The sequence below is a fragment of the Pan troglodytes genome, chromosome 11 (genome assembly GCF_028858775.2).
Source record: "Pan troglodytes isolate AG18354 chromosome 11, NHGRI_mPanTro3-v2.0_pri, whole genome shotgun sequence".
NCBI classification, from domain to species: Eukaryota; Metazoa; Chordata; class Mammalia; order Primates; family Hominidae; genus Pan; species Pan troglodytes.
In genome coordinates this window covers 33,023,073-33,049,770 of record NC_072409.2, presented here as the reverse complement: position 1 = coordinate 33,049,770, position 26,698 = coordinate 33,023,073, and the positions used below count along the sequence as shown (strand labels likewise).

The following is a 26,698-nucleotide window of genomic DNA, read 5'->3' as shown; positions in this document are numbered from 1 at the left end:
AGAATCGCTTCAGCCCAGAGGCAGAGGCTGCAGTGAGCCGTGATCACACCGCTGCATTCCAGTCTGGGTGACAGAGCGAGACTCTTTCTCAAAAAGAAAAAAAGTAAAATGACAAGAGTATGGAAATGGAGAATGGATTTGTGGTTAGAGATCGGGTTGAGGAGGAGGGGAAATAGCTGTAAAATAACAAAGTGAAGGGTTCCAGTGATGATGGATGTATTCTGCATCTTCACAGTATCAATGTCAATCTCATGGTTGTGATATCAGTATGCTATAGTTTTACAAGATGTTATCATTGAAGGAAGTTGGGTAAAGGGTACGTGGAACCATTCTACTATTTCTTACAACTGCATGTGAATTCACAACTACCTCTAAATTTTAAATTCAATTTTAAAACTCTGAATTTAAAAATAAAAAAAGACATCATTATGGGTTCCATTTCTATGGTACTCTAATAGTTTTTATGGAATGTGAATTAGATTTGTAAGGGACCTTAGCTCTTCTAGTTTAGTGACTTGTAACATATGGTCACTGGCCAATAGGGTCCTAAAGGTAAGAATAGAGGTTTATAATCCAGTTTAAATATTTTTAAGTATTGATATTTGTCCTAATAAAGCTATCCCAAAACCCCTCAATCTCAAATTCCTTTGCTTCTGTGTGAAATTACTTTACTTCCATTTGGTAATATCTTTTCTCACACTAATTATATCTTCTAGTTGACAATTTATTTGACTTGGGTTAATAAAAATTGAGAATATGAATTATTACTTATAAATGCTATTTTATTTGTAAATAATATCTTTCAAAATGTAGGTTCTCTAGAGAAAGAGCGTCATAAATGTTGCACTTATGATGGCAAGAAAAGAAAGGAAGGGAGAGAGGGGAAAACATTGCCAGGCATTGCATTAAATACTTTTAGAATGCTTATTTTAACAATCGTGGGATGTATGTATTATTATGTCTCTTTTAAAGATGGAAAAACAGGCTCAGAATGGTTAAATGAACTTGCTTAGAGTTACAAAACTAAGTACTAATTCCGTAATTCAAATCTACATCTTTCTGACTCCAAAACTAGTATCCTTTCCTTCCTGCTTCCCACATCCTACCTAAAGCATGAATCTCTTCTACTGCATTCCAATAATTTATCCTCTAGAACAGGAACGTCTATTTTTTTTTTTCTTTTTTTTGAGACGGAATCTTGTTTTGTGCCCAGGCTGGTCTTGAAGTCCTGGGCTCAAGCAGTCCTCCTGCCTCAGCCTCCTGAGTAGCTGGGACTGTAGGTGTGAGCCGCCATGCCCAGCTAGGGATCTCTTAACTTCTAAAGTCATGCCCCCTATTAAGAAAAAAGTTTGATCACAGTTGTTCAATATATTTACATTTATTTATCAAATATTTATCAAATAAATGTAAATATTTATTTTTATATATATAGCTGTTACTAATATATGCCTTATAAAGCATATGAAAGAAGACATTTTAAATGTATGAGAAATATAATAGAAGTCCCAGGTGATCCTGTTAAATACTCCCTAGGACGTGGGTATCTCCATCCATGTGGATCTCCATCCACCATGGAGATCACTGATATAGACCAGTACTTCTTGAGACATAGTCTTTATCAGCACCTGGGATACTTTTTAAATGCAAACTACTGGGCTTTATCATGGATCCAACCAACCAGACTCTGGGATTAGGGCCCAGGAATCTGCATTCTTAGCCTTTCTACAGTTTGAGAACCATTAATGTATCTGTTTGAATAAGTGCATAACACTCTTTCATTATATTTGGGAATAACTACTACATTTTTTTGGCTAAACATCACTAATTGTTGAAGTTACCTCCTGCATGAGAATATCTAACCTTCCATCTCACCAGCTTTTTGTCTCAACGTCTAGTTTGTTTGAGCCATACCTTTTTTCTATAACTAACTTTACCATTTCAAAGGGGTTTAACTTTTAATGGCATGGTGAGAGCATGAAGAACCTCAGCCCTCCAAGAGGGTGAATGTGCAAGATTTGGAGAGTATAGGAAATAACTCACTCTAAAATTGAAACCAGGAGAGTGGAAGAAAATGGAAGTAATGACCGGGCGCGGTGGCTCACGCCTGTAATCCCAGCATTTTGGGAGGCCCTGGCGGGCAGATCACCTGAGGTCAGGAGATCGAGACCAGCCTGGCCAACATGGTGAAACCCTGTCTCTACTAAAAAATACAAAAAAAAAAAAAAAAAAATTAGCCAGGTGTGGTGACGAGCGCCTGTAGTCCCAGCTACTTGGGAGGCTGAGGCGAAGAATTGCTTGAACCCAGGAGGTGGAGATTGCAGTGAGCCAAGATCATGCCACTGCACTCCAGCCTGGGCAACAGAGCAAGACTCTGTCTCGGAAAAAAAAAGAAGAAAAAGAAAAGAAAATAGAAGTAATTAACCATCTATGGAAATAACCCCAGAAAATGAGAAAGAAAAGAAAATGGAAGTAATTAACCATCTATGGAAATAACCCCAGAAAATAAGTCACTATAAGAGAAGATTCATAAGTGTGTTGCTACAAAAATGGTGGGGAGTCTTCCAAAGCTTAGGCAGACCCAGATTTGCTCCCTAGAAGCATCTGAGAGAGGGATCAATTTATAGCTTAACCAATGTATCATCTAATGCATTTTAACTCTGAGTTAAGATAATGGTGAATGAGAAATGCCTTGATGTTGATAAATATTGGAGAAAATGCCAAAGAAGAATTCATGGTCTGCCTATTATTCTTAATGCTAGACAAGAAGAGGCTGCCATGATTCTAGGGGTCTCTTTTTTCCCTTTACTTAAAGCCTTATACAAGACAAAATAAAGGGCTGGGAAAGAGTGTGTCTAGAATTCAGTAGAATCCATTACTGCTTTGGATCAATATCCAAATATTTCTGAGTTTTTATCTGAAAAGAGCACTGGAGTTGACATCATAAGACCATTATTTGAGTAGGATCTGTTCTTTTTTTCTACTTTTATGACCTTGACCTTGGATCTACTCCTTTTTTTCTACTCAGGTCAGCTGGCATCTGTAAGTGTGTTTCCAAGGCTATAAAATGGGATGATAATATTTGCCATAAACCATTCATAGGGTTATTGAAAAGCTGGAATAAAATGTATTTTTAAAACCACAAAAAATTTAAAATGCTGCATGTGAAATGATGAAGCATCAGAGTGGGTGGTTCTTGACAATAACTAAATTGGCTATTTCTTTTATTCTTTTAGCATGGATGTTTTTGGCAACCTCTTTCTTCACAGAGAGTCCAAATATACACTTCATGGCAAATTATATTTACCACATATTCTATGTGAAATAAAATATGAAACACAGAACAAGTTCTAAGACTGTACATGTTTGTTGCAGCATTATTTATATCTGAAAACAATATAAATCTCTAACAGTAAGAGAATGGTTACTTGTATTTTAAATCACTCATAAAATGAAATTATGTAGCTGAGTAAATATGAAGCATTTATAATGATACTTCTATGTATATTAATGAAAAGCTTATAGTGATTTGTTTATATAATGCTATTTCATATATGTGAAAATGCTTAGAAAAAAATACATACCATTACACTGAAATATCACTTTTTTTCTGAGTGCTAAGAGTGTGTAAATTTTTTCTAAAATATGCATACATTTATCTTAAAAATTGCCACAGATTCTAAATAGATTAAGTTTTAGGGTGCAGCACAGCATTTGGAAAACTTAATTATGTTTAAACCAGAATCATTTAAAGTATGATTTTAAAATTTATATTATATGATAAGCATGTATAACTCTGGGTGTATATGAGAATATGTGGATTATATTTCCTCATTTGAGATGGAATGGCCTCATGCAACCATCATTTATAAATAGTAGAATTTTAAGTCTGCAAATGGTGAAAAAAGAGTGGCTTTCTTCAGTAGGATATTAAATATGATCTTTGTTCTCTCTGCTTCAGGTGCTGATAGTCTGCAGCACAGGTTTAGCTGGGATTATGCTGCTCAACTACCAGCAGGACTACACAGTATGGGTGCTGCCTCTGATCATCGTCTGCCTCTTTGCTTTCCTAGTCGCTCATTGCTTCCTGTCTATTTATGAAATGGTAGTGGATGTATTATTCTTGTGTTTTGCCATTGATACAAAATACAATGATGGGAGCCCTGGCAGAGAATTCTATATGGATAAAGTGCTGATGGTAAGTACTTCAAATGCCCTTTCCTATTTTAGGGATAAAAATACCAATAAAAATATTTTGTAAAACATTCTCTATATTTAATTCACACTATATGCAACTGAGTAATTTAGAATTAACCCCGTAGCACTGACTCATAAATGAGGTTAATCTAGGGTAAGTCAGGGAGGAAGGCTTCTTGGCATGGACAAGATCATTTCAGATCCACCTAGCTAGAGCAGTACTCGTTAATAGTCCTAAGTTCACCCTATTCTTGCTGCCCCTCTCTCTGCAGTTAGATAGATTTGAATTGACTTTTTAAACTAGCTTCTAGCCTTTTCCTGAAATGGGGCTCAAAGACAAAATATCCTGTTTCCCAGGTCCTAGTGCCTACCTGTCTTTCTCTATCCACCACTGCCCCAAACATTACTGCTGTCAACCCTGGTTAAAACTCATCATCTTAAATATGGTAGGCCAAATTGAAAGCATTTTGTGATGAATACCGATAACAGACCCATGACTGGTAGAGTGTATAGTTATTTATTAGTCAAGATCTGAACCTTTACACAGATATTATATGCAGATTTTTCATACTAGAACCTCAATTAAATTTCTTAAAAATTTGAAAACCTTATTAAATGGTTTAAGTACTGTTATAATCAGTGTTAAATGTTACCAAAGTAAAGATGCTTTCTAAATAATAGTAGTTTGCTATTAAGCTGTGAAATATTTCTATCTCAAAATGGGTAATATTGAATACTAAGCATTAATCATTGAAATAACAAGTCATTTTCCAGGAGCATATTTTATCCAGTTAAATCTAAAATAAGTGTATTAATAAATAAGCTAGATTTTTTTTTTTCTTTTTGAGACGGAGTCTTGCTTTGTCACCCAGACTGCAGTGCAGTGGCATGGTCTTGGCTCTGCAACCTCTACCTCCCAGGTTCAAGCAGTTCTCCCTCAGCCTCCCAAATAGCTGGGATTACATGCGTGTGCCACCACTCCTGGCTAATTTTTGTATTTTTAGTAGAGATGGGGTTTTACCATGTTGGCCAGGCTGGTCTTGAACTCCTGTCCTCAGGTGATCTGCCTGCCTCGGCCTTCCAAAATGCTGGGATTACAGGTGTGAGCCTCCATGCCCAGCCTAGATTTTTTTTTTCTTTTCAATAGCAAGAATTCCAAATGATTTAGCTGACCTATTTGGCACTGATTTTCTCTTTTTCTGGCAACATCAGCTAAATTGTGAACATTTTCTTAATGTCTAAACTGATTCTAACTGGTTATTTTCTTAATAGAATTTGATCATGATTATTGCATCTCTTTTGTGATTAAAGCATTTAGAAGAGTGTTACTGTTTTTTAAGTCACTGATGAAAAGCAGAGTAAAAAATAACTGTTTTCCACCCTTCAGTTTTCTCTGTAGGAATGGTGAGGATATTTAATGAAGAAGTGCCCCGTAAACGTTGACAGAATAGAAATGTTCCCTTTGGGCACATTCCCATTTCGACTACTACTAACCATAGGTTCTGGTTGATACACCCTGTCTTCCTGCTTCATGAAGTAATGTCATGGTCAGATTGACACTTTTTTTAAAAAGAGTAGTTTGTTTATGGTTTGGTTAAGAAAAAAAGCATTATGTGCTTAGCAGTATCAATGTGTTCTTTTACCTTCTATGGTTATTTAAAAGTGGGGGCTTATGGAGTAACATGTTCTTGTTGTTTCATTTAACCTTGATATAGAAAACAACAACAACAACAAATAAAATGATTTCTGAGTATGAGAAAATAGCCTCTTAAAAATGTTAGGTATTTTCTCTTCCAGGTAGAACTAACATTATCTCTTGGAGCCTTAGTAAGATTGTCACAATGAATGGATGGAAAGAAGATTTTTTTAATCAGCGAATTGCAGAGTCCATTTCTACAAATTTAGCAACTCTCATGTGTGATACTAAACATTATTTATTGCTATGTTTTTAAGCCATCCATTTACCAAGATTGAGTCAAAAATGTAAATGTTCTTTAGAATTCATCTACTAACAAATCTGAAAGGACCCAAGAATTTATTCAATATGGTCCATATTTTGCAGGAGTTTGTGGAAAACAGTAGGAAAGCAATGAAAGAAGCTGGTAAGGGAGGCGTCGCTGATGCCAGAGAGCTAAAGCCGATGGTAGGTGGAGATGAGGAGGTGGCCGCCCTCCAAGAATTTCACTTTCACTTCCTCTCTCTCTCTGTCTTCACTGACTGCACTTCTTCAGGAGAAGCTTTTGTTATCTGTATCACGCAGGACATGCTGCTCTTTCTGTTTGTGTGCTTACCCATCATTTGGATGGCAGAATTCTTGTCACAACTGAGACCACCTTCTATAAAAGTAAGCTGAAAGGAACAGCATCCTCGTCAGTGCTCGGCGGGGGCGGGTGGGGGATGATGGTTTTTTCCCTAAGGTAAAACTGCTGTTGCTCTTGTTTCCTTTTTAACTGTCAGTGTTTGGCTTTCATCAGACTGAACATTTTGGTGTACACTTGAACTGACGGTTTGATTTTTATCATTTTGGAAGGTGATCATAGCAATTCCTTTCAACTTGCTAAAATTCATACTCCCCCTTTTAAAAGTATGGTTCTGCTTACATTGCTGTCCTTTTCCCTTGGCTGACTTTTTCTTCTGTTGCCTAGGTTGTACTTTCTTTGTTTCTTAAGCTATTTTTCAGTAGCAAACAAGGCTGTTTTCATCAATACCCACATTCCCACTTAGTAAGACAATCTAGTCTTCTCCCAGTTTAATTGTGAGATGGATAAATTATTTCTGGTAGTTGATATTATATATGTATATGTACACAAATATATCTCTCTACTCCACTTTTATTTGAAAAAAGCAGCTTAATGAGTGTAAGAGAACCTTGAGCTGCTTTTCACATGGATATTGTCACTGTAGCATAGAAACAGATGCCTCTATCATATATTGGTCTAATTACTTCCTAATTTAAACACATATTTTTTTAAATAGCATGTTTATTTTCAAATATTATATAATTGTCTGCATCCTTAAATAATTTTAAACAATGTGTCCCCTGACTGCATATAATGTTCAAAAGTGTGAGGTAAGGACTTTCCTTTCTGTCTTCTTTACACTTTAGTAAATGATTTGATTTATAGCAAGTTTGTCCAACTTGCTGCCTGTGGGCCGCATATGGCTTAGGAAGGCTTTCAACACAAATTCGTAAACTTTATTAAAACATGAGATTTTTTGCCTTTTTTTTTTTTAAGCCCATCAGCTATCCTTAATGTATTTTATATGCAGCCCAAGACAATTCTTCTTCCAGGGTGGCCTGGGGAAGCCAAAAGATTGGATACCCCTGATTTGTAGGTTTTCAACTTTAAAATATATGCTATAAAATAAGTTCATTTAAGTAGGCTAGGCATGGTGGCTCATGTCTGTAATCCTAGCACTTTGGGAGGCCGAGGCAGGTGGATTGCCTGAGCTCAGCAGTTTGAGACTAGCCTGGGCAAAATGGTGAAACCCTGTCTCTACTAAAATACCAAAAAAAAAAAAAAAAATCAGCTGGGCATGGCGGCGTGTGCCTATAATCCCAGTTACTTGGGAGGCTGAAGCAGGAGAATTGCTTGAACCTGGGAGGCAGAGGTTGCAGTGAGCCAAGATGGCGCCATTGCATTCCAGCCTGGGCGACAGAGCGAGACTCCATCTCAAAAAAAAAAAAAAAAAAAAAAAAAAAAAAATATATATATATATATATATATATGATATAAAATAAGCTCATTTAATTAAGAGTAAAGGAAATGGGTTTATTTATGGAGGGAGGCAAGGAGGCTATATGTATATTCAAACTAATCGCATATTCAACCTAAGTTAAAGCCTCAATAAAATATTTAGATATAAAACCTTTCCTCTGTAACCCTTTCCAGTGCCTATTTTGGTGTTACTCTTACTTAATAGCATGAATAATTATAAAATCAAATTTAAATGTTTAGAATCCCAGAGCACAGATCACTCTAGTACCCACATAGCTCTGAATTTTAAGTTTGCATCACCTAGACGTGATTGCTTGGGCAGATGGAGGCGCACCAGTAATCTTCCCATCAGATTCCATGCCTGCCCTCCACACCTTTCTGTATCCCTCTTATTTCACAAAGGCTGAGGAGGGCAGCAGTGGAGATTCTGCCAACCCTGTGGCAACATGGAGAAATGAGGAAGGCTTCCTTCCTTCTACTGCTTGGAGGTCCTAATTGTTCAGCAAATCGATTCTAAGCCCAAAACTTAACAAGACATATGAAATCTTAAAATATAAACCAAGCTTTTCCCCCTTTTCTGTCTTTCTAGTGATTGAAGCTTTCATTACATCATTCAGTAATAAGCATTTAAAGAAAGGGAGAAATATTTCGAGGTTGAAGACTAGGTAATTTGGCCATGAGTTGGCACAGATTTCTATAGTATTCTTTAATGAATGGTAGATGAATTGTAGTAGATCAGAATGCAAGTATACTTTCCTTACCTAAACTCCTAATTTATAGGTAATAATCCTGGGAGAATTGCCCAGGTTATGTGGCATTCTACCAGATGCCAAATATTTTAGAAAGAGTTATTTCCTATTAGTGTTTTCAGTTTTGAAATAGTGTCCCTTACTTCAAACAATGCATTAAAATCTTTATTTAATTTTTGCTTTCATTTTATGCTGTTCATCAGTTCATTGCTTGCAGATTAATGGCAAAAACCCTCTGCTGCATCCCAAAATACATCTTCTATGTGCATTGTTCTGGTGCTTTGGACATTGTAGCATTGGGTCCCTAAGAATGATGTTTTAAATGGTTAAAAAGTTCCCAGAAGACAAGTGTGAAATGCTGCTCACAGAGTAGTTTTATTTTTTCAGCACCTTAGTACCTTCTTTATTTCTCTTCCATAGTATGCATGATTAGAGTTGGCCCCTACTAACACCATTCCTTTGCATGTGTTTCTAAAAAAGTATTTCAGAAATTTCTACTGAAAGTTTGGGGATTGATAGAATTTAGGATTGCTTATTTGTATTTGCTTGATATAATTCACATATTGTTGCTGTAGATGAAAGTTCTATAAAAGAGCATCATGCCTATTTTGCATTAGCTCTAGAAACATTGCTGCTGTTTGAATTCACTATCTTCCTCCCTCCTCAATGAGATATTTTAATTTAGGCTTCATTTTTAGCCTATAAAATAATGTTCAGTAAAATGAGGTTTTATATTTTCCTTTTGACAGGAGATCATTGAACTAAACATGAGAACTTCCAGTTTTGTTCTTGAACTTTTCCCTGAGAGAGGCTCGCTAGTTAAGGAAACTTTAAAGATTTATGAATTTTTTTATGATTCTCTGAAAGTGATTTTGGAAAAATGTACCAAAAGTGATGAAGAGGTTTAGGAAAGAGATTTTCTGACTGTCTGCTTGCTATCATATAGGAAAGAACTTAAAGAGAAAAGGGAGGAAAAATCCTAGACACTGTAGGAACATGGGCTAGAGAAGTATGCTCTGTGTATCTCAGAGATGATCCTGGATAAAGTGTGACTTTCAACATTCATAAGAATTTCAGCTCCAGGAATTCAGGGGAGAAGGATTCTCAGTCCATTTTGCTGTCTTGCTGTTTGTGACCATGTGTATATTTGTAACATCATTCATGATCTCCTTTTAATGGTAATTGTCTAAGATTATACTCTGTATGACTTTGTTTTCTAGGCTTCGGGAGCAAGTTCTGCTTGAACCTAGCCGACGGTTATGGAAACCCATTGACATTCCAAAACAATATATACACATAACTATGTATTTGTGTGTGTGGGTGTGTGTATATATGTATATGTATGTGTGTATATATGTATATGTATATACACACACACACATAAATCAGCCAAAATCAGAGAAAAGGAACAGGGATTTAATACCTTTTTTATGCTTATTTTTGTCAAACATGTACTCCTTTCATACGGGTGGCTTTTACAAGGCAATTTCCGTCATTTAATGTTTTCAACTGTAATTGTCTTAATGGAAATGTTAAAATTCATATCTGATTAACATTTTTAATAACTTAGAGGAGATTTTAACTTTATTTAAAAATAGGTAAAATTATTGTACCTAATTATGTCTAAAGTTTATTCAGGGGTAATTTCCCTGATGTCTGTATAAAATCAAGATCTTATTTTACTGATGCATAAGTCCTAGTGGGTCAAGACTAGGCATATGCTTTCAGATAAATAAGGAATTACTCCAATCAGTTTTCCCCAATCAAAGAAGCCATGTCATTTTACTTTTAGAAACATACAAGTGGGCCCAATATGGGAATTTTCATAATAGTTCATACATTTGTCAGCCAACATTAAAAGGTAACCAACTCCTCAGGTATTTGTAGTTTACCCTAACGCTTCTTTAAAAGAAAGTAGGTAAAAAAAGAAAAGGGTAGATAATCTTTCGTATGCAAACTTTTCCCTTATATTTTGTCTTTCTTTCCTTTTTGACTTTAGTAGCATCCTCCACACATTTGTGTGCCTGATTTGAAAGGAAGCTGGGGCACCCAGCGAGTTTAGCCTTTAAGTTTCTGTGTATTGATTTGCAGATTAAGTAATGCTGGGAGGAATAAAGAAGGGACAGAAACATGGAACATAAAGCATTGAAAATTCCGGTGCTTGGGCTTCGGCTTCAGAGTAACGTCAGTGGCTTAGGGTTAAACGGCCATTTTATTCAAATGCTTGCTATACAATCTGAAAACACACTGGCAGGTGCTCCTCTCCTTGGCAATTCATTGAGTATCCAGAGTTCTACGATGTTTAACTGAAGAATTGGCTAATGTTTTGATCCTCCAGTGTGACTGTTGTTTTTGTTTGGGGGTGGGTTTGGGGTTTTTTGCTTTTTTATTCCTGAAGCTTACCAGATATGAATGGCTAATACTCCATTGTTCTGCTTATTGTAATGGTGAATGCTTTAAGAAAAAAAGGTGTAATTTGCTAAGAATAATTCATGATCTGTTTATGCGATAACTCCTTTTTGTTACAATTTTTTTAAAAAAAGCTATTTTTGTTAATGTAAAGTAAATATTTCAGAGCAAATTTTTTAAACTTATTGCACTAAATACAGGCTCTGTACAAAAAAAAAAAAAAGCCTCAGCATTTTATCATTCCATGGAAGGAGAATCTTTTGAAAGAAAGCATTGCCTCCTACCAGAACTAGACAGTGAATTAGATCGGTATTATGGAAATGCATACAAGTAGTGTCACTAGGGCTTAATAAGCAGCCGTTTGCTAATGTGCTTCCTTTCAAAGGGTTGGACCTTTAAATTGCTGCAAAAGGTAAATTGTATTTTTTTTTAAGTATTGGTGTTCTTTACTGTAGCTAGGCTAAAATTTGCTAAATGCCTTGGTTTCTTTTAAAAGTTCATGTAATATTTCTGATTTTTCAGAATATTTGCAATAAGAGTCTGGATTTTAAAAAACACGTGCATACACACAATTAAGAGCTCATGTCTTAGCAAGATCTGGGAAACCAACATTGCGAGAGTAGCTATTTTGAAAGAATAATTCTCCAGAAGTTAACATCTAACATCTAGTATCACCAAACAGTATCGCTGTTCTCTTTTATTCATTTGAAATGAATAAATATAATTATATAACTAACAATTGTCCAAATAGATGAGAGAGCAAATCATGTGAGAAAATTCAGAATACCATCTGTTTCATAGCCGCACAGATTTTGGACTTTCACAAACATTGGGAACTAAATTTAGAATTGGCAAAAGTCTAGAAGATGGGTATCAAAACAGAAGACATTCCAGGAGCTAGCAATTTTAAGAGGTGTCCCTCCAAAGTGACCTGATGGAAGTCCTGAACTTGGAAATTAGGTTCTACTCACTTGGACATCCCTGCATCATGGACTGTTGCTGCTCCCTGTTCCATATGCTCGCAATCTCAGCTATTTGGAAGCCACCAGGAATGCTTTCTAATTATCATTTGCAACTAGAACTGTAATCAGAAAGAAATTTTGTATTTTTGTATAACTTGATTGTGTGCCATTTTATATAACAGGTCCTGTTTTACAAATAAATTTTGTTTTACTAACATTGTGTTTAGAAATTATAATCTATGTGTAACCATGTCATTTGAGTTGCAAATTAATTGCCAGGCTGTTTTCCTTAAGTAAATTCATGTGCCATGTAGAAATATGCAGATATGCATTACACAGGCACACACAGAGAGATATTTAATATGTGGAATATCACTCTTTCATGAGCTTTATTCCTTGATTAATTTGATAAAGCCTCACAGAGGATTTTAAGCAATATTTAAATGTGTTGAGGTTATGTTTGGATATTCCTGCTGCCTCTTTTCTTTCATTTCAAGTCATTCTTCAGCTAGCTATGGGCTGCCTTATTGCTATTCGCTCACTGCTTCCATCTTCTGCCCAAGTGAGAAGAATAGATGAAGAACAGAAATTTCTCTGTGAAATGTGGATACCCGAATAATTTCATAAATCATTGATTCTGTGTGGTGGTTTTTGTCTTCTTCTGTGGTCAATCTTCAAAACTGCATTCAGGACTCATATTTCTAGAGTTTTAATTGGGGTCCTCTATTGTCAATTGTAGTAGTGACCAGAGTATCGTGGTTTTTGCCATCAGATAATTAAGGCTCTGGTGCATAATTTAGACTTTCTAAGCTCCTGCCTGAAGAATAAGGTCTTCCATAATATGGAAGAGAAAAGTTATATTTCAGTGTAAATCCAAGAGACCCATCTTCTATGAGAGGCTTACCAGTGCATTAGTAATAAAACATTAGCAATTTAGCTAGAGCACTGAGATTGTATAATCCTTGCATGGATGAGCAGAGCTCAAAGCCAGTTGTTCTTTTAAAGCATTTAATGCAATGGCTAATGTTTAGGATTAAAGTTTTTATTTTATCCTATAAGATAATTAAGTCCTAAGTCACTACAACTTAAGTAGCTTAACTGTATGTTGGTACCCAAACTTTTTCTATAATGGTTAAGGAGGAGGCACTTACTGAGTTTATTTTAAAGTTATGCTAGAAATGTTTTTCTTTTGTAGAGATGCTCTCTCTCTCTCTCTCTCTCTTTTTTTTTTTTTTTTTTTTCCGTGAGGGCATTAGGCTGCTGATTGTAAGTTATTTCCAATACCACTGATCTTGGTATCTGCCAAGGGCTTCCTTGCCTTCCCTGGGCAGTTTTAGGATTTCACCCTAGTAGGGGGTATGAGGCACTGACCCCTTTATTCTGGACCCAAACTGCTTTAGAGCAGAGTTAATACCTCTCCCTCCCTCTTCAAAACAGCTACAGGAACTGCAGGCACCACATATGTGTGAGGCCACATCACTGCCCCTGAGGCTTCAACTATTTCCACCATGCACTATTACTAGCTACTAACAGCCATTTTAAGAGATCTCCTAGCCTGCAAGGTAGAATTCTGGGATCAGTTCCAAAACCAGAACTGCCAGTAATGGTGACTTGAATATTTTATTTGATTTTTGGTCAGTAACCTTGTCATTTAAATTGGACTTTCCAATAGCCTTAACATGGCCTCTGAGAAGTTTCCTCCAGAAAGGTCTTTAAGCTTTCGCTTTTCAATAAGTAAGTTCTTTACTGCTTTTCTACTGCTACTTTAAAAAAAAAACAACAACAACAAATAAAACTCTCAGAGTCTGGAGGCTTATCAGTGCACCTGCCACAGTTAATTTCTGTATTCTTTTCATACATTTCATCTGACACATAAGAGTGCACTATAATGGCTTGCCTAGAACTGGTAAGAAGTGGTCTGTGAATGTATATTGAAAAAATGTGGGTTCATAAGTAAAAGCGTAACGCAGATATTTGTGTATTCTGTATTCACAGCGTAGGCTGCCTTTTGCTTTAAATGCATATTCATGTATCTTTGTGTGCTAAGAATGCATGTTAGCCCTTTTGAAAAGTAGGCACTATTCATACACAGTAGCTTCTTGGAATTAACTCATCTTTGTTAACTTAGTGGCACATAGTCCAAATTTTTAAAAAGCAAGACCCTTGAATATGCCAAGAGAAAATCTAAAGCTAGCAAACTTAAAAAACAAAACAAAAATTACACATGTCTTGTACACTTATGATTTTAGAATAGCACACTTTTTCCATTCAGATTTCATACATTTGAGCCAAATTCTTATACTCCATGTTTTAATTTTAAAAGGATAATTTTAATCCAAGATTTAAATCTTTGAAAATATCTTTCTTATAGAAAACTTTAATGCAGTTTTTAAACTTACTGATTTCTGTGGAAAACCTTTCTTTTCTATAGAAATACTGTAGTGCCCTTTCTTCCCATCTTGATTTTGTACATGTAAAGACAAATGATGATTCCGTTTCAATATTGCATGAACAATTGCCACTTTGTAAATTATATGGACAGAATGTGTTCTAAGGAAATTCATTAGTAAATTTGTGAAAAACATGTGAGATTGTTCGAGACCTATTAGGCTATTCTTCAGTTTTGATGCTCAGTTTTACAACTTAAATGATTTTCTCCAGGACACGGAGCTCAGAATAATAAAGCTTTTATTAATGGTCTAGTGAAGATCTAGTTGAACATGGAAACATTGTAATTTACAAATGTCTCAGAAATTTCTCACTTTTATTTGCTAAGACCTGAATTTAATATTTGATATTCAAAAACAAGTTACTTTGAAGAGACAATGGGTCTCTTTGAGCTTAAGAAAGCTATGGACTATCTTTCCTTCAAATGCACATCACATGTCTGTGAACACTCAAAATGCTCATAGAATTTCAGGGCCCTCAGACTGCCAGCTTCCACCCCTGTACCCCCTCAGGGGCTAATGAACCCAAGTCAAAAGGCTGCTCTAAAGTTGTTCTGATAATGTGTTTTGAAATGAGGAAGTGATTAGGCCTCCACTAGAGATACTTTTGAGATGATGCTTACCACCTTCTGACCTGGAATCATTTTTATAACTTAAAGACTTTATGTAATTTAGTAGCAGGTTAGGGAATAGAAACCACACTAATCTGAAGGAATAACAAGATGATCAACACTGAATCTTCATGACAGTAAGATTTTCTTTCCTTGGAGGTATGAGGGTGTGTGTGTGTGTGTGTGTGTGTCCTGGCGGTTATTTGGGGCCAAGGTACCAGATTATTTGCAGTGAGCCAAAAAAGAATCCAAGAAGAAATAAATAGGGAATCCTTGTAATCAATCCATCTACCAAAACACTTGATTCTTTTTATTGTAGCTCAGCTATGACATTATGACATTATGTGGCTTAGTGTTATCAGTATACTACTGTCTTAAAATATATTTGTCAACATGTCCAGTTCCAACAACAGTTGAAGATGATGATAAATTAGCAACCTCAAGGGTAGTCCATAGTTGGCAAAAAATAAATTTGGTAGAAAGTTGGAGGAGCAGATGCTGAAGGTAGAAATGCAAAAGATGTTTTTTCTCCCTGCATAAATCAGGGAGGTGTGTTCTGTTTTAGTGTTTTCCAGTCACCCACTAGAGCAGCTTCAGACTCCTCTGCCAATAGAACTCCGCCCCCAGTCCCTTACCTACTCTATCTTCTTTAGGGAAGCATGTGGATTTCTTCACATCTGCACCTTACTATTAGGTAAGGGTGCTGCATCTACATGGAAGGCTCCCTGGGCCCTTGAAAAAGCAGGCAGAAACTCATCAAGGGGTTTGAAGTTCTTGTGAAATTTGATCCCAGTGGCTCATGACTTATAGTCAGGCATCAAACCGTTTCCTACCTTTTCAGGCTGAAGAAAGTGGAAATATCATAACTGGCTGGTGAAGAAAGGAGAAAAGTCAGCCCCCTACCCCGCCCCACACTCCTAGAAAAGTTTGGCGGGTTTTTTTTGTTTGTTTTTGGTGTTTTTTTGAGATGGAGTCTCGCTCTATCGCCAGCTTAGAGTGCAGTGGCGCAATCTTAGCTCACTGCAACCTCCATCTCCCAGGTTCAAGTGATTCTCCTGCATCAGCCTCCTGAGTAGCTGGGACCACAGGCATGTGCCACCACACCCAGCTAATTTTTGTATTTTTAGTAGAGACGGGATTTCACCACGTTGGCCAGGCCGATCTCGAACTCCTGACCTTAGGTGATCCACCCGCCTCAGCCTCCCAGAGTGCTGGGATTACAGGCATGAGCCACCGCGCCCGGCCTAGAAGAGTTTTAATGAAACTTCCACAGTAGTAAATGCAGAGACCACTGGTGGAAATGCCCATATTGGATAGAAAAGGGCGTAAGTCCAGTCTAAGTATCTAAATGTGATATGTCCTTTTGTCACAGAAGTGTAAGACTTAAAGGGAATATTCTGACCTTCGTGTATGAATCTGATCCACCCATCCTGTCAGCTAGGATTATAATTTGAACTGTCGTTTCAGGAGCATGTGTTAAATCATATGAGTAAAAAAAGTAGGCATTGAAAAGAAGACTTGGGAATAATTGGGCAGATAGAATGGGTTCCATGGATCATTCTAGTTGCCACTAGAAAATGTGAGCTCCTTCTTCATTTACCATGTTGATAATCAGGTGGTGACTTTTTTTTTTTTTCGTAAATTGTATTAGATACCCCACAGGAATGTGACAATAATAGGATAGCTTTGGGGGCTGGTGATTTGAAACAGGGACTATTAAGTAGATTTTCCCCATCTTCTAGGTTCCTGTAGTCTGTGCTCAGAACTTGGTTTTTGGCCCCTATTGTTTTTGCCTATTTTGGTTTTCAGAGATGATCACATGGGGACAGTTAACTTTTCTTCTGCTGTGTTGCCTTAATGCTACTAGATTGTGTTGTGTTGTTGGAGTTTTCTGACTTCTTCCCTATAAAAAGATACTGAGAGCTCCATAATGAAAGAAGTTGTTATACTTTCTCAGAATATTCTGGACCACTGAATGCGCTTCTAATAGAGCTTTAATCTAAAGAAGTTAGTTCAGTGGTTATTAACTGATTTTATTACAGGAGGAAAAAAACTTTAACAAAAAGGCAGGGAGAAAAGTGTGAAGGGCATCAAGCAAAATGACAGGGGCTTCAAAAAACAACCAAAGACAAAACCCTATCTTCTGAAGACCAAAGGTCCAACTTTACTTACTGGCTGGCACAGCCTTTCTGAACTCCTTGAGTTTAGAATAGAGCTCCTAGAATAATAAGGCGGCCAAATTTAAAGATCAGTCAATACAGTAGGGACCTGCTATTGATCTCTCAGGCACTGAGTCTTCACATCCAGTGTCAAGCCCAGCCCAGCATATGGGGTGATATGAGCAGAAAACACATCAGTGTGTCTTGATTTCTCGCAGCTGTGTAATGTGGCATGAGAAGTATGTTGTGGTGCCACATATTTCTCAATCTGATGCCTTTTTGTCTTTTTTTTTTTTTTTGCCATTTGCATCCTATTTCATAGTGCCAAAATGAATTTTTGTATCTTGTCTTGTCTTTGTCCATTATAAACTGGAGGATCACAGTTAAGCCTTCCATGAATTCATAGTTTGGAATCATTTACCTTACCATTATTTTGGATTTTTTTCTTATTACAGTGTCACTACACTGTATTCATGTGGGGGAACAAACATGTAGGTGCTTGAACATGCCCCACAGACACAGTTGTAGCCCTAGTATTTGTGACGGTCGTTATTGACACAGTGCAGACTTTACAGATGGAGCATTATGCTCTCAGAGGACTTTAAAAATATGTATATTAAGCAATTAACTTTCTGGAGTTGGAGTTATCAAATCTTGCTGGGAAATTAACTTCCAAGAGCTCTGAATTGGATGGAATTCCATCTGGCTTCAGAAAACAATCAGCCTATATGAAACGGAGCTTTGAAATGTTTTTCTTGTGCAGAAATACGAACTAGAAAGAAAAGTGCTGATCTAATGCTAAGTTTTCTCTGTGTACTGACTCAGTTGCCAGAATTATAATGAAAACTGTATTTTAGTCTAACAAATGTATAGAATTTTTTATGTAATAAATAAAATTTTATAGGAAAGAATGTTATTGTCTACTGTGTTGTAACACTTCCCCATGCCCAGGGTGGTGACTGATAAAATCATGGGCAACATCTTCGTTTCAAATTAGGTCAGTATGCTGCAAGGGTGCCCCAGAATTTCCCAGCTGTTCCTTTCTGTCTCTCACAGCATGTTCTGGGGGCTTCGGAATAGCAACTATAAATGTACCTAAACCAATTTCTGAAGTACAAAGTTCATCCACTGCCTGGCCAGGCTTCATAGCTGGAGTCTGAGTTGCCACGTGAATGCTAAGATTGCAACTGAACTCAATCATCAGGCAGAATAGAAAAGCCTCCACTGGGCCGGGCGCGGTGGCTCATGCCTGTAATCCCAGCACTTTGGGAGGCCGAGGCGGACGGATCACAAGATGAGGAGATCCAGACCATCCTGGCTAACACGGTGAAACCCCGTCTCTACTAAAAAAAATACAAAAAAATAAGCCGGGCGTGGTGGCGGGCGCCTGTAGTCCCAGCTACTCGGGAGACTGAGGCAGGAGAATGGCCTGAACCCGGGAGGCGGAGCTTGCAGTGAGCCAAGATCGCATCACCACACTCCAGCCTGGGGGTCATAGCGAGACTCGGTCTCAAAAAAAAGAAAAGAAAAGAAAAGAAAAGCCTCCGCTGGACAGTGTCCATCATGGAAGACATTCATTGTGCCTGGTTCAGTGCCCTGCACGTGAATTGGAGCCTGGATCTGTAATGAGTTTAGTGCGTTTGTGAAACTGTGTGGTGTGCCATCATTTAGGCAGTAGCTGTGCCCCATTTAAAGTTTAGAAAAATCAAGCTTTTTAAAAACCAATAATTTTAGGTAATGTTAGGGACGAAGGAAGGGATGTTCTTCTTAAGTGGAAGACCTTTTGGAATACCGTAAACCTCTCCTAATTTGTTTTGTCATTTTGGATTTTTCTTGAGAGGCTGCACTGTAAACTGCCTTTTATTAGCAAATGTGAGCTGATGATAGTCCTGGTTGTTTACACCATCCTGCCAAAAAGAGTTGTTACAGAATAATCGTGAGGAGTCTTAAACACTGGAGGAATTTGAGATTCTGTAGAATATTAACCAATCTGGACTGTTCTTTTTTCGAGTGGTTCTGATGCAGATTTACGTAATTTCTATTATATAGACCGCCTAATGATTAAAGAGCCTGTGAAAAGCCTCACATCTGAAAGGTACCTGAAAGTCTTTTCTTTCTGTTTGACTATGGAAAGCGTACTCTGTATTTAACCTCAAATTGAAGGAAATAAAGACAAATCTAGAGGATTCTTTCAGGAGGCACAAAACTTACACACCCTATCTTAATATGTAAGTAGTGATTAAAATTTTAGCTGCTTTAAATAGCTGTACAGCTCAAAACTCTTACACATGTTGAAGGGTTCAGAAAGAAGCCAGTACCTCGAGAGGCTCTTTGGCCTCATATCTTTGATCAGATGCTGTGGAACTAACCCAGTGAGTTTCTGCCTCCACCAGGGGTGTCCAATCTTTTGGCTTTCCTGGGCCACACTGGAAGAGGAAGAATTGTCTTGGGCCGCACATAAAATACGCGGACACTAACCATAGCTGATAAGCTAAGAAAAAAAAATCGCACACACAAAAAATCTTTTTAAAAAGTTTACGAATTTGTGTCAGGCTGCATTCAAAGCCGTCCTGGGCCGCATGCGTCTCGCGGGCCGTGGGTTGGACAAGCTTGCTCTACACATTGTTTTTTCACTTGTGGCAAGTAGTAGTGAAAATAAGAAATGCTTTATGCTTTTAATTTGATGTGCCTCATTTACTGTCCCAATTCCAAGAAAAATAATTTTAGCAGATTCACCTAGGTTAAATTTAGGATTCCAGAAAAAGTAAAGCTAAGCTATTAGACCATTTCATGGGCTTATCAGCAATTTCAATAGAAAACTTAAAGCACTCTAGGTACTTACAAGCTCCCTGGCCAGGACTGTCAGACTAGAGAGGCAACAGTAAGGAACTGCCTTCAAGGCAAAACAAAGCGGCTTTCAGTCAATCTCAGGTTGCATCCTGTAACCTCACATTGGGAGACAGGCTATTAGGTATTTAAGGTTGGTCTACTCACTCCATCTTCCAGAAAGGATTCTCACCGCTTACAACAAAATAAAACAATTTTAACACACACACACACAAGTTGTGTAATAAGCAAATTGAAAAAAATTGAGAAAAGGAGATTAGCTATGTAAGAATCCCAGGCTAGGCATATGACTAAATTCCAAGCTTCCTGTTAGTCCTGTCAAAGAGGAAATCAAGAAAGGTACATATTTAATGTTAAATTTTTAAAAGCATAAATAAAAGTTCAATAGGAAGGACTGGGCAGGCATTCACAATGATGTAAATAATATTTAATACATTGGATTAATGTTTATAATATAGTTAGTGAAGAAAGCAGGGGCTCAAGCAATGCATGATCTCATTTATATGAAATAAATTTTCTTAGACATCTTAAAATATAGTAGGTGCTCTCTCAGTCCTGTAGGCACTGGTAGTTAACTGGTTAATTGAAAAACTGGGTTAAGGAGGAGAATCATTGAAAATGAAAATTTTTGGCCAGGTGCAGTGGCTCATGCCTGTAATCCCAGCATTTTGGGTGGCCGACATGGGTGGATCACCTGAGGTAAGGTGTTTGAGACCAGCCTGACCAACATGGAGAAACCCCGTCTCTACCAAAAATGCAGAATTAACCAGGCACGGTGTCACCTGCCTGTAATCCCAGCTACTCAGGAGGCTGAGGCAGGAGAATTGCTTGAACCCGGGAGGCATACGTTGCGGTGAGCCGAGATCGTGCCATTGCACTGCAGCCCGGGCAGCAAGAGTGAAACTCCGTCTCAAAAGAAAAAGAAGGCTGGGCGCGGTGTCTCGTGCCTGTAATCCCAGCACTTTGGGAGGCTGAGGCAGGTGGATCACCAGATCAAAAGATCGAGGCCGTCCTGGCCAACATGGTGAAACCCCGTCTCTACTAAAAATACAAAAATTAGCTGAGTGTGGTGGCGCATGCCTGTAGTCCCAGCTACTCCGGAGGCTGAGGCAGGAGAATCGCTTGAACCAGCGAGGTGGAGGTTGCAGTGAGCCGAGATTGTGCCACTGCACTCCAGCCTGGTGACAGAGCGAGACGCCATCTCAAAAAAAAAAAAAAGAAAAAGAAAAAGAAAATTGTTTTAAACTACAACATGTCAATGTTTATTGGCCAATTGTTGACATAGGTATATTCTTCTTTCTGACTCCTGACTCTTCTGAAGTTGTCTACTGTCTTTGACATTAAAGACACCAATAATGTAACCTCCCGAAAGTGCAATAATATGAAATATTGATTTATTAAAATGGATTAAAAAATTTAGAAATGCTTACAAAGTCCACTGAATATAGGTTCCCAGGTTTTTTATAGTTTTTATAATTTCTTTGCAATGTTTGTATTTCTCACCTACACATAACTTGAGAGTAGTAGTTTTAGCACTTACCTTTATTGAACCTTTGCAAGGTATTCAACTTTTCAAAGGGTTAATTTTTATAGAAACTACTCTTTTCATATTCATTGTTTTTATCAATATACGTAATATTTAAATAATCCTGGCAGTAGTGTAACCACTACACCTGGCATAACATGTTGAAATATACACACCTGACCCTTGTTAGCACAACCTCCTGATGCTGAGAATGAGAACATGGAACACAGGCCTCTGAGTGGAAGCCCCTCTCCAGGAACATTCAGCATACGACAGTCATCAGCCAGTACATTCTACAGACGCTTGGAAAAGATCGGTTTATTTGGCAAAATGGTTAAGTGAAAGCCAGCTGTGAAAGCCATCTATTTACATAAAAATGATGATTATGGTTATCTCTGTTTTGTGGGACTATGAGTAATTTTAGCTTTTCCTTTGCTTATTTGTATATTTAAAATATTCCTCTATAGTTTTTAACAGGAAAAAATTATATTAAACACAAATAGCTGGGTAAGATAATAAAATGATAGTAACTAAACCAGTGTGATAATAGGCCAGTGGAATAGAAGAGAAAGTTTCCAAAACAAATCGTATTATTTATAAGGGATTATACTTAAAATAGAATATACCTAAAATGAATAAGGAAGGAAAGAGTCCATTTAATAAATTGTAATTTAGGACAATGGGCTTTCAATTTGAAAACAAATCTAAGTCAAATCTAAATGGATTTAGGATTTTTTTATTATTATTAGACCAGGGAAAGGTCAGGAGGAGGAGTGGAGAGGATCTGATAAAATTAGAAAGATTAGAAGAAATAATAGAAATGATAGACTTGAAATAATAGGATGATGGAAATGATAGGTGGGGATTAGGGAGATGCACATCTCACATTTCCTGGAAATTGTGATGTGCGAGGCCCATTTCAGATGCATTTCCTAAGCATGCTCACAGCAGCGTGCTAAATGTATCCACTTTCATTCAACAAGCATTTCCTGAGACCTCTTCTGGTCAGCCAGAGTTATATTCTGGGAGCTCAGTTCTAAATACTCCCTGATCTTAAGTAGCTCACAGCCTAATGAGGGACGCAGAGAGCAGTGATAGTAGAGAGTGCTTTGGAGCACACAGGAAGGTGTTGAGGTCATTAGGAGAAACTGTCTCAGCTGAGTCTTGAAGGATAAGCAGGGATTAGCCAGATGATGAAGGGGTGGGAGGGTGATTCTACCCAGAATAGAAGCACTTTGGCACTCATATAGCAACATGAGGAACACAAGTCATTCAGGATGTCCAGAGCAAAGAAGATGTGCGTTTGCACCAAGAGGTGACCCTGGAGAGGATACAGGACTCTTACATGTGTGTTCAGACCTAAAGTGTGAGTTGTGGGGAGCCTGTGACAGGTTGTAAGCAGAGGAGCAATCTAGCCATATGGAGACTGCGTTGAGAGTGGAAATCTAGAAGAGAAAGACTTGGGAGGAAGGAAGCCTGAGCCGGGGCCTAAGAGGAAGACTGGAAAAGAGCAGGATTCCAGCGGGAAATCCAACAGGCTTGGTGACTAATGAAATTGGAGGGAAAGGGAAAATAAATCATTAAGGCCTATACTCAGGATGACGTGTGCCATCTCTTCCTTTAGAGATAGGGGCTTTTGCCAGATGGTCAAATTCATCTAAGCTCTGATTCTCTACTTCATTGAATATTGGAAATATTTACCTTTTCTGTTCCATGCTAACTGTTGTAAAATCTCTGTAGTGATAGGAAGGAGTCCATTAGAGTTAGAGGTCCTGAAAATATTTATCTGTGCCAGCAAAAAATGTTTTCCACTCCCTGATAATGATTTCTGGTTTTCAGCTCCCCACATAACAAAGGCGTGTGTCGCTTGGGTAGTTGCAGACAAACCTTCTCTCAATGACTCCAACTCTACTCTTCTACATTGTCACGCTAACCATTGGTGTGCTTCTATGCTAACAAGAAATAACATGCAATATGTTTTTAGTGTCTGTTTATATATTTATTTTGCTTTTGTTTTCCAAAAAGGCATATATATAAAAAGATTTTTTTTAACCCCAGGCTGGAGTGCAGTGATCCCATCATAGCTCACTGCAGCCTCACACTCCATAGCTCAAGCGATCCTCCTACCTCAGCCTCTAGAATAGCTGAGACTACAGGCATGCATCTTCACACCCAGCATTTTTTTTTTTTTTTTTTTTTTTTTTTTTTTGGAAAGGCAGGGTCTCACTTTGTTGCCCAGGCTGGTCTCCAACTCCTGGATTCAAGCAATCTTCCCAACTCAGACTCCCAAAGTGCTGAGATTACAGGTGTGAGCCACCATGCCCAGCCCGAAAAGATTATTAAACTAAAAATATAAAAGCAAAGACATAAACAGGAAGAAACAAATATGCTAGACTCTAGGACTAATATGGTCACAGTGCATTGAAGCCTTAAATTCTTTCAGCTTTCTTAGCAACCTGATAGGAAAGGAAAACACAAAGATCGATAGAATTTTATTCTCTGGTAGAAGAAGGTTTATGCATTCTTCAGTTTACTGTGGAAGCAAAAATAACCCACATATGGCTCTTAAATTGGGATTTGGGGATGCTAAGCTGGGGAAGTCCCAGCATGTAATTTCCTGATGCTTTCACTGAAGTTGTTACCTCATACCTTATTTAGATCGGTTTCTACTATGAGTTACACGACATGGTTCTTGGGTGTAAATAAAACAGAAAGATAAGTCTTCATTTATTTCGGATACATTCACTGAGTTCTATATTAGCTAAGAATACCAGAATAAGAGACCCAGCCTCTGCCCTCTGAAAACTCACACCCTATTTAGGAAGCAAAGGAGTAAGCAGATGATTGTAATCTAGTGTGCCAGCCACTCTAACAGAGTTAACTCAGGAGTAGCAGGGAGACGCACCTGAAGGTGGGAGGGGCAGGGAGGTGGGGCTGTAATAAGTAAATAAGCCTTTGGGGAAAGGGAAGTAGAGAGTGTTCCAAGGAGGAATAGCGTGTGTGAAGAAATGATGATGTGTCTGTGAATCTGTACTGAAGTGTAGGTGTGGGGACATGAAATTGGAGCGGTCAGTAGGGATCAGATCTCGAGGGTCTTGCAGGCCACCCTAAAGGTCTTGATTTTATGCTGCAGAAAATGAGGACTTGCTAAAAGATTTTAACCAAAGGAATGTTTGGAGATATTTGCCTTTCAGGGGAAAAATTACCCTGACAACAGTGGGGAGTATGGCATGGGGTGAGTTGCTTCTGGGCCAGGAAAACAAAGTGAAGAGACCATTGTAATATACCATGTGATTCAGAATGAGAATTCCAACTAGGGCACTAGCAATAAGAATGGAGAGAAAAGGCAGGAGAATCGCTTGAACCTGGGAGGCGGAGGTTGCAGTGAGCTAAGATTGTGCCACTGCACTCCAGCCTGGGTGACAGAGCAGGACTCATCTCAAAAAAAAAAAAAAAAAAAAAAAAAGAATGGAGAGAAAGGGATATATTTAAAAGCTAATGGAGGGATAGAATCATCAAAAACGGATGATTGGTTGGTGTAAGGGGCCAAGTGAAAGAAAGACAGGAGTGAAGCGTGAATCTCCAGGTCCTGGTTTGCATGCAATGCTGCATTGGAAAATAATTTACTTTTCACCTGGAAAGAACCACTTTAAGATGAAGCCGTATTTACTTTCATAAAGAGACAAGATAAAATAACAGAAAAAGCACTGACGTAGGATTTGGAGTATTTGAATTTATTGCTAGTGCCTCCAGTCCAATCATGGGTTGTTTGTCCTCTCTGCCTGTTTTCTTGACTATAAAATGTTATATGCTCAGCCTGTGCTGTAGGACTACGATGATAAATAAATGAACTTAGGGGATAGGAATATGCTTCGAAAGCAGTTAAATACAACAGAGTTGTTATCTCCTTATTTTCTGATGCCTAAAGGAGACAGCATCGTATAAGGAAGAGAACAAAGGTTTGGCACTATGGATATAGATTTGAATCTGTCTCTGCCTCTTGCTGTAGAAGCTGGGTAACCTGCGAAAGCCACAAAACCTTTTTGAGGCTCAGGATCTTCCTTTGTAAAATGGGAATAGTCATGTTTTATAGGGATTGTGTAAGACAATGATAATTTTTTCATTTCACTCATTCATTAGCTAACAGATATTTAATGAGTACCTACTATGTGTTAGAAGCCAAGAATATAAAAGTGAACAGAACAAGCTAGAGTCTCCATGCTAGTTTTATGTATAAAAGCTAATGGTGGCTAGGCGCGGTGGCTCACATCTGTAATCCTAGGACTTTGGGAGGCCAAGGTGGGTGGATCACTTGAGGTGAGGAGTTCGAAACCAGCCTGGGCAACATGGTGAAACTCCATCTCTACTAAAAATACAAAAAATTAGCTGGGTGTGATGGCGGGCACCTGCAATCCCAGCTACTCGGGAGGCTGAGGCAGGAGAATCTCTTGAATCGGGGAGGCGGAGGTCGCAGTGAGCCGAGATTGTGCCACTGCACTCCAGCCTGGGCGACAGAGCAAGACTCCATTTAAAAAAAAAAAAAAAAAAAAGCTAATGGTGGGATGATATGATTGAAATGGCAGAGCAGGAAATTCCAAAACTCCATCATTCCACAAAAACAATGATCAAATTGGCAAAAACTGTCCAATCAATTTTTACCAAATTCTAGAATCTAATAAAGAACTTACACACCTAGGCAAATGCTAAATAAAGACATTTCAGTAAGAGCATTGAGGCATGTTAACTTATTTGCATACCATCTCCACTCACCAGCTTAGCAGCATCTGTGAAAGTGGTGGCTCATGTTTCTGATGTGGCTTGCCAATGCCCAAGTAAGCAATGTGTGGTTAGACCTTGTTCTCAAAAAAAAAATTGTGGTTGTGTGTTTTGAATTGTCTTGTGGCTCCCTGAATGATCAACTCAGGGGTTTATCTTTGTGTCACATGCCTCAGAAGCTTCTTAGGGTTGAAGTGATCTCCCAAGTGACATTTGTCAATAGCACTTAAAGGCTTATATACTAGCTGCAGCAACCTGTGGAGAAGAATAACAGATGCGGCAAACAGCAGACAGATGGAA

The 26,698-nt window shown here is 38.0% G+C and overlaps 1 protein-coding gene across 5 annotated transcripts in view; it reads left to right on the top strand.

Annotated features, from left to right (window-relative positions):
* Positions 1 to 26,698, top strand: part of SLC44A1 (solute carrier family 44 member 1) — a 196,416-nt gene that overhangs the window by 135,772 nt on the left and 33,946 nt on the right. For 3 of the 5 annotated variants that reach the window (XR_010148599.1, XM_009457052.5, XM_054658915.2), the window contains exons 14-15: positions 3,959 to 4,195; positions 6,257 to 6,337. Coding sequence is in view for 4 of the 5 variants with exons in the window: in XM_009457052.5 (XP_009455327.4) it covers positions 3,959 to 4,195; positions 6,257 to 6,337 (318 nt within the window). In the remaining variant the exon portion in view is untranslated. Of the gene's footprint in view, positions 1 to 3,958; positions 4,196 to 6,256; positions 6,548 to 9,882; positions 12,249 to 26,698 lie in introns of those variants that run through there. The other 2 variants (XM_016961367.4, XM_016961365.4) reach the window with 2 other exon arrangements.